At 26.4% G+C, this 16,079-nt stretch overlaps 2 protein-coding genes across 3 annotated transcripts; both read left to right on the forward strand.

Annotated features, from left to right (window-relative positions):
• Nucleotides 1–621: 621 nt before the first annotated feature.
• Nucleotides 622–2,273, forward strand: LOC128961418 (phosphoglycerate kinase 1-like). The gene is made up of 3 exons (XM_054307652.1): nt 622–879; nt 947–1,891; nt 1,956–2,273. The coding sequence occupies exons 1-3, from the start codon at nt 818–820 to the stop codon at nt 2,194–2,196; spliced, it is 1,248 nt and encodes a 415-aa protein (XP_054163627.1). The 5' UTR covers nt 622–817; the 3' UTR covers nt 2,197–2,273.
• Nucleotides 2,274–9,977: 7,704 nt separating this feature from the next.
• LOC128960853 (translation initiation factor eIF-2B subunit epsilon-like) lies at nt 9,978–12,968 on the forward strand. 2 transcript variants are annotated; one of them, XM_054306993.1, is made up of 10 exons: nt 9,978–10,036; nt 10,094–10,229; nt 10,312–10,436; nt 10,666–10,851; nt 10,921–11,095; nt 11,147–11,302; nt 11,364–11,557; nt 11,617–12,161; nt 12,228–12,318; nt 12,378–12,968. In XM_054306993.1, exons 2-10 carry the CDS (start codon nt 10,110–10,112, stop codon nt 12,832–12,834), a joined length of 2,049 nt encoding a protein of 682 aa, XP_054162968.1. In that variant the 5' UTR covers nt 9,978–10,036; nt 10,094–10,109; the 3' UTR covers nt 12,835–12,968. The 2 variants fall into 2 exon arrangements, with proteins under 2 accessions (XP_054162968.1, XP_054162967.1); XM_054306992.1 differs by having other exon boundaries at nt 9,988–10,229.
• Nucleotides 12,969–16,079: the final 3,111 nt, after the last annotated feature.

Below are 16,079 nucleotides of genomic sequence, written 5' to 3' on the forward strand. Positions count from 1 at the left end.
ATTCATTACTACTGTAAATTTAGTGTATAATACAATACCAGTAGATTATAAACTATAACATTGCTAATATTGTATTTTTAAAAATAAAATAAGTTAAAAATAGATATTAAAAACTATTAAGTTACTAATAATTAGTTGGGAATTTCCCATAAAATAAAAGCGCTTGCTAGATTATTAAAATATCATCAATATTATACAATGTATAGTATCAGATATCATCAAGGTACTGTACATGTACTTATCGTGGGTATAGACATATTAATACATGAAAACTTGGATGTCATACAAATGAAAAGTTAGTTTCAAATTAGTTTAGAAGAGAAAAAATAAGTTTATTAAGTACTGTACTTAAAYTCAGTACTAATTATAGTAATTAATCAAAATTTTTATATTATTGTCGATGAAAACATAGCGTATATTTTTAAGACAATATTATTATTATATTATTTATAATACATAACTATTAATTTAATAAAGTGTTAAATGATTGATATTATTAACACTGAAATTGATATCCGAAACGGTATTATAATATTATATTTACTTTTTTCATTTCAACACATGTTTGGGGAGTCTATTGAATGTTAGGTAACGTTGTCTGCGATGACATGAAATGGCATTCAAGTTGTGTCCGCATTGTATGAACGCATGCGTTGAGTACAACCTTCACAACAATATTATCCGACACTTTGATGACAACTATTGATAGCACCGGTAGTTTAAAAAACACATTCAAAAACAAATCATTGATTTAAAAGACTAATTTACCATTAATTTGACGACCAATTGGAGACCATTGATACACACGATTGTCAAGATGTCACTCAAGAAGTTAAGTATCGATAAATTGGATTTGAATGGCAAACGAGTATTGATTCGGTAAGTGATGTCTTCAGATAAGATGAAAATCTGACATTTGGTTTGACATACGCTTTGATACATCCAGTGTTGACTTCAATGTGCCGATGAAAGACGGGAAGATTACAAACAATCAGCGAATAGTGGCCGCATTGGACACCATTAAGTATGCGTTGGATAATAAGGCCAAAAGTGTTGTCCTTATGTCACATTTAGGTCGTCCCGATGGCACTCGTGTGGAGAAGTATTCGTTACGTCCGGTCGCTGAAGAGGTTGGACGTCTACTTAAGCAAAACGTGACATTTTTGAACGATTGTGTCGGCCCTGAGATTGAGTCGTCGTGTGCTAACCCAACTCCCGGCACTGTTATACTGCTTGAAAATCTCCGATTTCATGTCGAAGAGGAAGGCAAAGGTGTGGACGCATCGGGAAATAAGATAAAAGCCTCGCAGACAGATGTCGACGCTTTTCGGACAAGTCTTACGAAGTTAGGCGATGTATATGTGAACGACGCGTTCGGTACCGCACACAGAGGCCACTCATCAATGGTTGGCGTTCAACTGCCACAACGCGCCGCCGGTTTTCTCATGAATAAAGAGTTGACATACTTTGCCAAAGTTATGGATACTCCCGAAAGTCCTGTTTTGGCCATTCTTGGCGGCGCTAAAGTGAAGGATAAAATTCAATTGATTAACAATTTGTTGGACAAAGTGAATGAAATGATTATAGTTGGAGGTATGGCTTTCACTTTCCTCAAGAAACTCAATAATATGGAGATCGGAAACTCATTGTACGACTCGGAGGGAGCAGAGATTGTTGAAGACCTGATGGCAAAGGCTAAGAAAAATGGAGTTAAAATGCATTTACCGGTCGATTTTGTGACCGGAGATAAATTTAATGAGAACGCAGCTGTCGGTGAAGCAACTGTTGAGTCGGGAATACCGGCCGGACATTTGGGTCTCGATTGTGGACCAAAATCTATTGAGATTTTTAAAGAACCGCTATCTAGAGCTAAGACCATTGTTTGGAACGGGTATGTCATAACTCATGACTAATTATTGGTACCTATAATAGCACTTATAATGTAATTATTGCAGACCTGTTGGTGTCTTTGAATGGGAGAACTATTCGAAAGGAACGAAAGCCATTATGGATGCCGTGGTTGAGGCCACACAACGAAATGTGACCACAATTATTGGCGGCGGCGATACAGCCACTTGTTGTGCCAAATGGGGAACAGAGGACAAAGTGAGTCATGTAAGCACTGGTGGCGGCGCTAGTCTTGAGTTACTCGAGGGAAAAGTGTTGCCCGGAGTGGCCGCACTTACCGACGCTTAAATACTACTATATATTAACAATTAGTCATTTGATAATTATTATATAAAATTAAATTAAGTTTTCCATTAATAGTGAATGTCCTAAAAAATGTATTATTATATAATATACTCATAAGTTTTAATATAATATAAAAATTTATTAGAATTTTATTAGTTTTTATATTTAGTGTGCGGTAAATCATTTTTCTGCAATTCCTTTAAATTGACATTTTTATATGTATGATAAATTATTAGTTAAATACAGGTATATTTACATATATATACAGTATATTATATACTGTATATTAAATGGTTTAATAAATTTTAAAGTTTATTATTTATATAATATAACTCAGTTATTTAAAAAATGATTAATAAGTCAATTAATTAATCATATGTATTATCATGCGATAAGGTATATAAACTTATTAAATATATATATAAATATGATATTTTACCGAATTTTCTGTTTAATTATTTCATAAAAAACTTTCAAAAAGTGTTGACTAAAAACGTTTACATTTGAGATTAGATAAGATTTTATATGTATTGAATATGACTTAATATGTAACCATTGAATGTAGAGCACTATTAAAGCAATAAATAAATAAAAATAATTAACTATCACTTTATTTCCGCCTCAATATTATTTTTTTGCACAATATTTGATGAGAAATAAAAAATTATTTAATCAATAAATATAATAAAATCATTTAGACCTAAATATTTTTGTAAAAAAAGATTTTATTTAAAACATAAATTTTGAATAAAATCAATTTGAATTACAATTTTTTTATTTACAATATTTTTAATAATAATAAAAACAGTTATTTTGAGGTGCGATGAGTTGTGTGTTAAGGTGTTGTCTATAATATCTTAAATAATAATATAAATCTCTTTTATATCGAAAAAAGAAGATAATTATAAAAACAAAATAATGCATCAAATATTCAATTCATGAATTTATTATTATAATTATAATTTTAATAAAAAACTATTTTTAAAAACTATTAAAAATTTAGTTTCAATTTATGTGTTAACAAATAATATTTATAACTCGAATAAAAATATTATTAATAAAAAACATAAAATGAGTTACAATTAAAATAATATCTCTTAGCAAATGGTTTTTTTGTTTTTATAATTATAATTTTCTTTATAACTATTTACAGAAGACATCAATGTTTATGAAATATAATATTATTAAACATTACGGCAAACATATTGATAAAACATGTTTAATGCCTTAGCTTTCCTCATATCAATTATAAGCACACATTTATGACTAAATTATTAAAAACATCAGTTTGGGTGACACTTAAGCCGAAACAATTTTGATACCGATTTTATTGTTCAATAGACTCTCTGTAGTCTTCTTCTCCCAGAAACACATATTCTGTTTGAAGTCTTTGGATGTAATTTCGACTTTTTCGGTGAAATACTTTTCTTTCTTCTCGTCGATAATTTGATTTTCTGACAACAAATTTGACAATAATTTGCGTCCTTTCAGTACATTTGATGGACTAATATTGTTAGAAGAGATCATATTATTATTATTATTAAATGATTTATGACTGGATTGTCGATTAGTTGTCGACATGTTTTGGTTTTGCTGATCAAACTTAAACCGATTGGAAAAACTTCGGCGAACACGAGTACTACTCGGAGAAGTGTTTTCTTTGAAGTTTCCGTCGGTAGAGTACGACCGACACAATGTGGTCAGCAATGGTGTCGTTTGCGTAAAACAACTCATTTTAATATTAGGCGACTCTTTCTCAACATCTTTGACCAGTGACTCAAATTCTGGATCGACCGACAGTTTCTCCAACTCATCCTTTAGTTTCATATTAGTTCCCGTTATTTCTTGCATCACTTTAGTTGCCATCTCATCAATACATTTGTTAACCATTTTTTGATCAAAATTATTGATATCTTCGACACTATTTATATTTGAAGACATATTCTTTGATTTTTTCGTCTCGACGTCACTGCTTGAATCACTTCTAGACTTTCTTTTGTGCGGATAATCATCGCTATCGATGTCTGAACTCTTGGGATACACACTATAATCACTGCAAAGTGACTGAAATTCAGTATCACTTGAATGTTCACTGCTATAGATTAGTTCCAACTCTTTCAGTGTCAACGATCTCTTATAAGAAATTTGATCCAATTGTTGGTCCATTTCTTTTATTTTCATCAGCAAATCATTCTTAATTTCTTTCACTTGTTTTTCTTCGACGTCCAATAATTTTAATTTATTAATCAATTGTTCAATTGTTTGACTCATTTTGATTGTCAAACAAAAATACAGTACAAATACAGTCACAAATTCACAATCACTTCAAGAGTTTATATCTAATAAAAAAAGTTTCAAATAACGAGTTATTGTTAAACACAATGCAATAAGTACTGTATGTACTGTATATGACTAATATATTTAATGTATTTATGACAGCAAAAAAAATCACTTTAATCACCACAAAAGTTATTAACATTCATGAAAAAGTTAGGTCTGAGTCAAAAATATCTTAAATATTATTGAGTGACTGACTGACTGACGGTCTCTCTCTTTATTTATATTATGTTAGAGAGGATACACTCTTATGATTATTAGCTGAAAAACATTAGAAACATATCATTAAAATTTTTTCTTTCACTTATATTATTACAGTGAAAGCACACAACACTTTGAATCAAAAGCAAAGTTATGGAAAAGTTAGTCTTTAAAGAGCTCACAGCTAACAGTCCTCTGAGTGAAAGAGTGTGTAATATAAGCTATTAAAGAGCAAATCAAAGTTAAAGGAGTTGGTGTGTGTGTGTGACTAATATCGGAGTATGAGCTTCTCCTAACTGGTGTATAAGCCATATGATAGGTGCACCTGTTGTCTTATAATGAAACTGCATAAGCGCCGGGCACTGACTATATACACACAAACCTAACAGCGCTGTTAAATGTTTCCTATCTTTGCATAGAAAACTATAAAAAAAAAACAAATTGAATCTCTGGTAATGTGATTGACAAGACTCAAGTGTTTGGACAGACAGCCCATGATTTGATGTCCTATTGAGTTGACGTTCCCTTTATTATCAATTTCAAGAGATAACGAGTCCATACCATTCTTAATACTAACAATTTTATATGTGATAACAATTATACGTTTAATATTACAAATAAATTGTTATTAACTCGTCATATATATTCAATATATTAATTATATAAGTATTTATACAGTAATAGTATTGAATAAATTTTTTTTTATTTAATAGAGAATTTATTTAACATAAAAATAACATTTTATTATGTAATATAATAGAAAAAAATGTATATTGTTTGGCATTCAATTGTTATTTATAAGATGCCAAATAATAATTTATTATAAATGACATATTGTATTTTTTAATTGTTAATCTTGTGTATTGTATATTTGTAAATATAATAATATTACTTATAATTTTACGTGTAAATAGTGGGACTTATAAGTTATGCTAAAAATAACAATTATATCTGTATTGTTGATAATTCATTAAAACTTTAACGAATAGTTAACTACTGTATTAATACTGAGCTTTTTATATACAGTAAATAATTTAATTGCATTAATTTCAGACTAACAGTCAATTTACAATCTATTTATTATAATAACTTGTAGATTAATACAAAAAAAACTAGATTTTAGTGATCAATATTAATATTTGTTTTGTTTAAATCCAAAAGATATAAAAGAAAACTGATTTCATTATTTATATTATTTGATTTAATTTTGTACACATTTTGCGATTTAATAAATCAAATAAATGGTGAAAACCTTTTTTATTGTAATTTCATTGTTTAACTAATATACTTAACAAATGCATTTCAAATGCATTTTAATAGTTAATTATTTACCGAGAAAAAAGAGTAGGCATTCATTGAATTCACTTTATAATAATATCTGTTAGCATCAAACATATTATTATTAAAATAATAGTATTAATAATATTAAAGTCAACAGGATTTAAGTTGGTATACACCTAAACAACATGAATATCGCTAAAAACATATACAGTATATACAATATATTCACAACAAACTAGTATTTTTCAAGAGCACAGGGCTTTTAAGCCTTTCCTATTTTCAATGTTAATTAGAACATACATATAATGTTCCCTTATTTGCGAGCACTGGAAAAAGCCAACAAACCATCTCATCAGACAATATAATGATCGCAAMGAAAGTTTTTTGAACACAACATCAAAATTATCAAAAAATAAAAAGTTTTAGGTTTAATATCCTTTTTAGTGTCTGCACTGGGCTTTGGTTTTGTGTATCCCTTTACCAGTTTCTACGAATACCTGTACTTTACATACATTTAAAATATGCTCCCAATTAAAAACCCCAAAAAACTATTGACTTAAAGTTAAAGGCAATGAATTATATATTAATTTCATAAAACAAATTCATTTTTATTTTCAAAAATTTTGTTGTCAATTAATCAATAAAAAGTAATCTTATTTTTTACGTAATTGACAGCTATTTTATTTGTCAAATAAATTTGATGTTATCAGTAAAAATAAAATTAAGTAAAATTCTTATTTATGATATTAATTATTTAATTTATAAGTTTTTTAAGACAGTGTAATAAAAGTGTAGATAATTTGTAACAAATAAAAAACGAGAGACTTAAGGGAAAAAATTTGTAGACTTAATACGCGAGACGTTTAATAACATTAAACTGTATTATAGATAATGTAATTAAAATTCTTGGCAACAAAATTAAGTCAATTTAAAGATTTAATTATTTCATATACAGTAGTAAACGACAATTTTTTCCCTCTATATTATTATTTTATCTAATTTATTATATATTGTTCATTGATTTATAATGTTTTAAATTATATTATAAATCACATATAATACTATTAATCATTGGATAGATTTAATTATTAGTAATGCCTACATCTGTGATCACATGTTAATCATTAATTTAATATACTTTCAAACCAACAAACATACGATATATATATATATATATATATATAAATAATATCCACACAAGTTGTGATTCACAACTAATTATTTTTTCGTTTTTTAAAAATATTTTCATATCTCTTGTAAATAACAAATCTTGTGATTTTCAAATTGATAGCTAACACTAAATATCAGAGAAATACTGTAATCCAAAACACATCAGGGATTCACTTAATAGCCCAACACTTTACAGGTGAGGGGTAGTGCCCCCACAGCAACGCTAATGTCGTATATACAGTACTATAACAACTGTAGGCTATATTTATCAATGCATCCCTTATTATCATATAGTAAAGGCTCATAAATTTTTTGTGCAAACCTTAAAATTTTTTTACAAAACTCGGACTTATGAAGGTTAGGTCTGTCAGGTGAATACCTCAGCCCACTGTCATCATTATTGCATAAGAAGCAAATGTGAGTGAGTGAGTGAGTGAGTGAGTGAGTGAGTGAGTGAGTGAGTGAGTAGTGAGTGAGTGAGTGAGTGAGTGAGTGAGTGAGTGAGTGAGAGTAAGAAAGAAAGAAAGAAAGAGAGCATTTAAATTGTTTCACAATTTCAATATTTAAATTTATGAAAAAACTATCAACTAAAATAAAATTTTAGTAATAATAATAAAATGATGATATTTATTGAGTGATAAAATAGAGAGCAAGAGAGAGTTAAATTATTTGATTATATTTACATTTATGGAAAAATTTTTGGCAACAATTGTAAATAATAATAATAAATACAAATAAAACCTTTTTTGTTGCTAATTGAATAAATTATTTTAATTGAAAAACTATTAAAGAAATTGAATTTTACTAAACAAACATAATAATAAAATTAAATATAAAAAATAAATTTTTACACATAAAAAGGCCTTTTATGTATGCTATTATTATTATTATATTAATAGTATACTTATTACTGTTATTACAAAATTGTTAGAAATTTAATTCATTTGAAATAATAACAATTCATTATAAACGTAATATTATACAGTATTATCATAACTTTACAGTAAACCGTGAATATATAGTAAAAAAATATATAAAAAGATTGATTTGCAAAACAAGATTTTTTATGCCATTAATGACATTGAATTAAAGCCTCCTTACTATCCAACCATTTCAATGCAATGATTTAATAAATGCCAAGAAGTCCTCAAAAACTAAATAATATTTATATATAAATATAATATTAATTTTTCTCATGTTTTTTATATAAAAAATAAATTGAGAAGAAAAAAGCTATTATTGGCATCAATGATGAACATATCAAACATAACATACAATACTATTTTATAAAACAAATGTATTATAGGTAATCGTGTCCCGGAGTTTAACACAGATATGGTATTTAAATATAAAATACAACTAAGATTTGAAATCATTTAGATATTAAATTTATGTCTTATAAAAAAGTGATGAATCATTTGATAACTACTGAGAAGTGATATATCATTGAATTATAAAAGTTTTTGCTTATTCTCAATAAGTTTATGTTATTTTCAGTCTTTGTCTGTTTTATATATTTGATTTGACTTTGAATTAAAATGCAAATTATTGTTTAGCATAGTATGAAATCATAATCTATAAAACAATACTAATAAATAATAATTACATTTAATATTTGTTATTATTATTACAAAATATGACAATCAATCAAAATATAATAATAATAACTAATACAATATTTTATAGAAATAAATAAATAATTATATATTACATGAAAATTTCAGATTCTCAATGCTTTGTTTAAAAAAATGAGCTAAAATTAAAAATAAAAATTTAACATTAAATGGAAACACACAAAAAGTTTTATATCATTTTTACAATGACTTAATTTTAAGTATACATATAAACATATAATTTTGAGTGAGAGGATAAAAACTACTTTAACCCACATTTTGAATTGAAAAACAACAAAAACAGTGAAAAAAATCAGTAAATTATTTATATATATATATATTTAAAACATCATTAATTAATATTCATAACAATTATAATAAGAATAATGAAAACATAATGCAAATGAAATAGTAATATGAAAAACATTGAAAAATTGTTTGGCAATAGCTTTTGATTTGGTGTCGATCTGTCATTGAATTAAATGGTTAGGAATGCAATGCATCGACAAATTAATTGCTTACTAATAATTATGATAAAAATCTCATAAAAATTTTATTTTTTTGAACGCAAACTGTTTGGATAACTAAACGCACTTTTATGGCATTATTGTCGATGAGTGGGACATATATTCAATTATTTTTAGGAAATTTATTAGTTTGTTATAACATTTGCATAATATAAAGTAACATTTTTTTGAATTAATTTGATAGCCGGGACACACATTTAATATAATAATCTATTAGTTTATATTATATTGTAAAACAATTTTTTATGTGGGTTAACAAACAAATTAGTTAGTCCAATGGTACACAAAGTTATAATAGTAATTATCATTATTATTATTAATAAAAAATTTGTTATCATTATATAATATTTAAATGTTGTATTCAAACGAGGATTATCTGGTGATTCACTACCCACTGCTCTGTCATAACATGTGGTACACCTGTTATCTCGTAAATTATGGCATAAAAATGTAAAATTTATTGATATCCTTACGAAAAAAAAGTCTAAATAGTTTTTACTTAATTATTTTGGTTATTATAATTGAAAAGTTATTAAAATAAAAATTGTTTAAATCATTCAACAAAATAAAAGTTTTAAATAATTTCAAATAGTATTTCATTCAATAGATGTCATTCAATGCATTCAATACTTACATAATGTTTGTACACAAAAGGCATTAAATGTTTTACAAAATGTAATGTAAAACAAATATTACATTACATSTGAATGACTGGTAATCAAAACATCAACTCAATAGTGATAATCAATTAATTGTTGGATCAATTAGCAGATCTTAATCACAAATCATGTCGAAGAAGTCGTCGTCTGTAGCGATGGGCGTCAAACAAGAGGACATCACTCAAGCGGTCATAATTGCCGACAGTTTTACGTCAAGATTTAAGCCGATCACCAATTTTAAGCCTAAAGTTAGACAAACAGCCGGTTAACCGGTGAAGACACTGACCACAGACTTAACTAAAAAAAAAGATTTATTTGTTTGTATTTTAGGTTTTGCTTCCACTCGTGAATCGACCACTTCTTGAATATACTTTAGAGTTCTTAAACAACGCCGGAATCGATGAGACGTTTATATTTAGTTGTTCTCATTGGCAACAAATCAAACACTTTGTCGCGTATGTCATATATATGACTATCACATCCCAACCCCATTAAGACATGTGATGCCAATAAACTTTTGTTTTTTGGCATCTCTGTCGACACTATTATTTAACTTCAAAACTAATTTTTCTGTATTTGTCTCTTATGTGATCATTCTTTGACATCAAACAAATGGACTTTTTATGGTTATGTCTATCGATGTCTTTATTTATGTTTGTGTCGTCACACGTCTTAAAATGACAGCGATTGGCAAACGAAGGCCTTAAATAACTCGATGACGATTTCAGTGTTTGCGTCGGAAAGCTTTCAATCGATGGGCGACGCGTTACGGGAATTGGACGCCAAAGCGGTCATAAAATCGGATTTTATACTCATTAACGGCGATTCAATCGGCACTTTACCACTCAAAGAGATCAGAGCTCAACATAAGTCTGTCATCACTTTGTTTTTTATTTGATATTTAAAACCAAAACATAATTCTTTGATTCCGGAAAACAGAGCCAACAGATTGAAAGATAAGGGATGTGTAATGACTACTGTTTTCAGACGCGCCAAACCTAACCATAGGATCAGATCACTTGAAGACGAATTTGTAGCAGTTGTTGACTCTGAGACTAATAAGATATTGCATTTTGAAAGGATTTTGAATAATAAGCGTCTTAGGATACCATTGGTTAGCATCTAATCTTAGTTTATTTGGTCTTAAGTTATAATCATTTTTTAGAGTAAATTTCAAGAAAACCAAAGTGTGGACATTCATCACGATCTTCAGGACACACATATCAGCATTTGTTCCATTAATGTTCCGCCACTTTTTACAGATAATTTTGATTATGAGACTAGAGATCACTTTATTGATGGTATTTTAGTTCACGAAGAGGTGATCGACATTCTTATGATTTATTGATTGTTTTTATTTATAGTATTTGTTAATTAATTAGTTATTAGGGAATTCAATCTACGCCCACACTGTGGACACCGGATATTGCGCGCGGGTTAACAATGTTTGCAATTATGACAGAATTAGTAAAGACGTGTTGCAAAGGTTTACTCACCCAATGGTTCCGGATATGCAAAATATGTGTACATATCAGAGACATAACATATATAAGAAAAGTGGAGTCCATCTGGAAGTGTATGTCAATAACATATTGAAAATATTTGCTTAGTTTATGATTAATGATATCTTTGTAGAGATACCACAATTAAAGAGAACGTTGCCATCGGTGAAAACTCTTCATTTGGTAACAAGACTTATATAACTGACAGCACTATTGGCTCCAAATGTAAAATTGGAAATAATGTCAGAATAGATAACTCGTATATTTGGGACAACGTTACCATTGAAGACAATTGTGTCATAAATCATTGTATTATTGCTGACAATGTCTACTTGAAGCCAAATGTCACTGTAAATGCCGGATCACTTATCTCTTATAATGTTGTTTTGGGTCCAAATATTAATCTTAAAAAGTGTTCTTACATTACCTACGATCCGGACGATGAAAGCGATAATATTATTGATAAAAGTATTGTCGGTAATGAAGGCAGAGGTTGGATCTATAAAGAGGACATCGATGACGACGATTCCGAAGAAGAAAAGGATATATTCCAAGAGATTTGGGGTGAAAGTGAAGATGAGAACGACGACGAAGACAAATACACAACGAGTACCATATTTTCCGATAACTTTTCTTACGACGAACGCGAAGACAGTCCGATTGGCGATGACTTGAAAGGTAATGCTTTTGTTTGTTTATATTTGACAGAAAATATAGTAAATTGTATTTATATTATTTTTTTAGTATTTTACGATGAAGTAAGTGATAGCTTACAGCGTGGCATCAAAGAGAAAGTCATTTGCGAGAACCTAATACTTGAGATAAACTCATCGAAGTATAGTCTATGCGATTATATRTTGCGATATATTCTTATAATTTTCATTATATTGTCAGACATGCCTACAATGTCCCTATGAAGGACTTGAATATATTGGTTATGAAAGCCATACTTGATTTACCTAACTGTGCTGAGAATACCGATAATGCGATCAATGCCAACGCTTATTTCGATGACCAGCTTAAGCCATGTTTAGTTCATTTATTGCCATTAATTAAAAACTATATTAAGAGTCAGGACTCTCAAAATGATTGTATCGATGCTATTGAAGAATATTGTCTTCTAAGCGATCAGGGAATTAATGTTTCAATTTTGGCCAAAACTCTTCATTATTTATATTTCGAAGATGTGCTCAAAGAGGATACCATACTTGAGTGGCACAAGAATGCCAAACCATTGGCTGAACTATCATTTGCAGATCAGGAGAACCTAAGAAAACAGAAAATAGTTTTGGGATTAATTAAATGGCTCGAAGAGGCTGAGGAAGAATCGTCTACCGATGATGAAGACTAGTTGACAACATTAGTTGAATTGAGTCAACCACTAAACCTATGCATCAGCAGGCCTTAGGAAATGACTTTTTTATTGCTTTTTATTTGTAATTAAATAATTTAAATAAAAATTTAATAATAATTATTTAAAGTGTTTATAGCAATAAAAATATAAATATACAAACATTCAATTGGCTAAACATTGCATTGCAAATATACTATATGATTATAAAGTAATTTTAACATTATAAACTTGTGGGACTACTATATATTTTGCATAAATTTGACATTAAACATATCTATTAAGACATCTATAATAAAAAAACAATGAAAATTACATGTCTTAACAATTGTTAGATATTAATTAGTTTATTAATAATTGACTTTTATTATATGTCAAATTTATTTTTTGATGTTACCTAACTACTAGATAAGTATACTGTCATATTAGATAACAAGTTTGCAAAAAAATTTAAATAAAAATCCAAAAGCTATATTAGGTAATTAAAAATTGAAACAATTTACTGTTAGTTAATTAAAAATAATTCAATAAAATGTAATATATATTATAATATACTATGATTTAATGTGCAAAAGTTATGCACTAATTATAACAATTTTTGTCAAAACAATTGCATCACTTTATATGTATGTATAAGTGATAAATTGATGACACTTTGGCTCCAATGCAACAATTTTGCCGTCAAATCAGCGTAAAAATGTGTGAAAACATAATTATTTAAGTCTATATAATTGTCTTCTTTTAGTTTATTATTAAAAACCGCAGATTAGCAATAAATATGTTAAGATTTTACTTAATTGCAAATATAACTCGTCCTTAATATAGATTAAAATAAATTCATAAAATCTTTACTTTCATTTCTTAAAAATCAATTGATTTATAAATTGCTATAATATTTATGTCATTTAATGAGAGCTAATATATCGTTTTTATTTTAAATAAATATAATTAGAGCAACATATTGATGATTTAAACTGATTTTAATGTATAATTTTAATATTTGTATGAAATATTAATTGTGATTTTCACCAAATGAGTAATACATTTTCATTTATTATTTTTTATTATTTTAAATATAATAAATAGAAATTAATGTTATTTTATATTTAAATTGAAATTATTTAATAATATTGCAATAATTGATTTAATTAAATATAAAACAATGCACAGTATAAATTATTTATAATATATTTTATTGAATTGATAACTAAAAAAAATTGATAAGTAAATATGATTGCTATGCAATTTGAATACTAATTATTATTTTTATAATTAATAGTTAAAGCATTTAAACAGTTAATTAATGTCAATATATTTGATGATAAAAATGTTTTGATTGCAGAAAAATTTTTATATTAAATAAAAAATAAAACTATAAAAWCTACAAAAAATGATTAATGTTAGCCGAACTATGTATACATGTTTTAATTAATGATAAAATTTTAATTGAATATAAAAATATCTAATATTTATATCATTTCAGACAGACATTTATATTCTCATATAAATAGAGCGCAAAACTAACTTTTAAAAGATTAATATTTGATATTTAATTTACAGTAGAAATGTTTGCCATTTATGTTAAATATTTAAACTATTCATAAGTTTTTTAAATGATTTCTTTTTATGAATTTTTAGTTTTATTTTTGTTAAACTTGATAAACTCTATCTATAAATACATTACTTGTTTAAAGTTAATTTRGCTATAAGATTGATATTTATCAAACAAACTGCAAAAAATAAGTAATAGTAGTAAATATAATATACATTTTAAGTAAATCACAAAGAGATTCATCAAATATAATTATAGTCTTATGAAAATATTTAACAAATTTATTTTTGCCATAAGGTGTTTGTTAAAAATTATTTTAAATTTATTAATTTTATTTAATTTATATATTTTTAGTTTAAAAAAATTCTTTTCTACGATAAAGTATGCCTTTTATGTTTGCGTTATATATAGGGTTAGACAACACTAGGCTAATGTTACTAATGTTATGCAATTAGCAATTTGTGTAATTGTGATGGATCTGAAAAAGTCTAGACACTAATAATATCGTAAGATTACATAAATATTTAAATTAATTTTTTTGTGAGACATTTTAATTGAATTATGTTAACTAATCATGAAAATGCAATTTATATGACACAACACATTGCGCTAATAATTCATTAAAATAATTATGGAYTTCATATACAGTATATAATATGCATTTATAAAATTTAATAAAGTTATATACATTTCTCTATACTGTTATATAATAAGTTAATTATTTTATATATCTTACAATATATTGTATATACAATTTTAAATATTTAATAGATACTGATTTTAGGGACGCGTTTATAAATAAAAAGTCCGATTAATAAACTCACAAAATATGCACTCATTTGTTGAAAAAAGTGTTGTTTAATGTTGTGTTAATGTTGTGCYTAATAATAGTTTTTATCGCAAATCAAAATCATCGACAAAACTTAACTATAAAAATATTTTAGTTAAACAAAATAAAAAATAATGTAAAATTTCTAATTAAAATTAATTAAATCTTGTTGTTTCAGTAAACAAGTGACAGAGTGAGTGAGTGAGTGAGTGAGAGTGAGAGAAAAGAGAGAGAGAGAGAGAGAGAGAGAGAGAGATTAGTTAATAATATAATATTTTTATTTAAAGCAATTACGGATATATTTTTTATAAAAAACAAAATGATATAAAATGTGTTAATTAGGTTTATATATGTTAATTAAACAAATATCCTATTAATTTACGCAATGTTTGACTATTATGTGAAAATCGTTTAACAGATAACCAGAGATAAATATATTTATTGATTTTTGTTTTTATTAAATGTTTATTTTCATGCCTTTCACCTTTTTGTATATTTATTTTTATAAATTATTTATAACTACAATATTTTCTATTCTATCTTTAATTAAAAATATGAATATTTAAAAATAATTTTATATGTTAAATTATTAAGCAAATTATAAAATATTTATTATTAATTATGATTTGATAATAATTATATATATAATACTACTGTTATTGTTTTGTTATATTATTTAACTTTCAGTAAATAATTTATTTTAAATATTTGTTTTATTTTAAATGATAATTATTAGTAATAATTGATTAAAATACAAACAACATTATAGTGGATATATGCCGCATAATAAAAACAATAAAAATGTTGAACTAATTAATATTATAAATTATTTAAAATAATTATCATTTTTACTATTTCCTATAA

This window comes from Oppia nitens, unplaced genomic scaffold, assembly GCF_028296485.1.
Source record: "Oppia nitens isolate AA-2021 unplaced genomic scaffold, nextdenovo-longstitch-racon4-pilon3 scaffold5_pilon_pilon_pilon, whole genome shotgun sequence".
Taxonomy (NCBI): domain Eukaryota; kingdom Metazoa; phylum Arthropoda; class Arachnida; order Sarcoptiformes; family Oppiidae; genus Oppia; species Oppia nitens.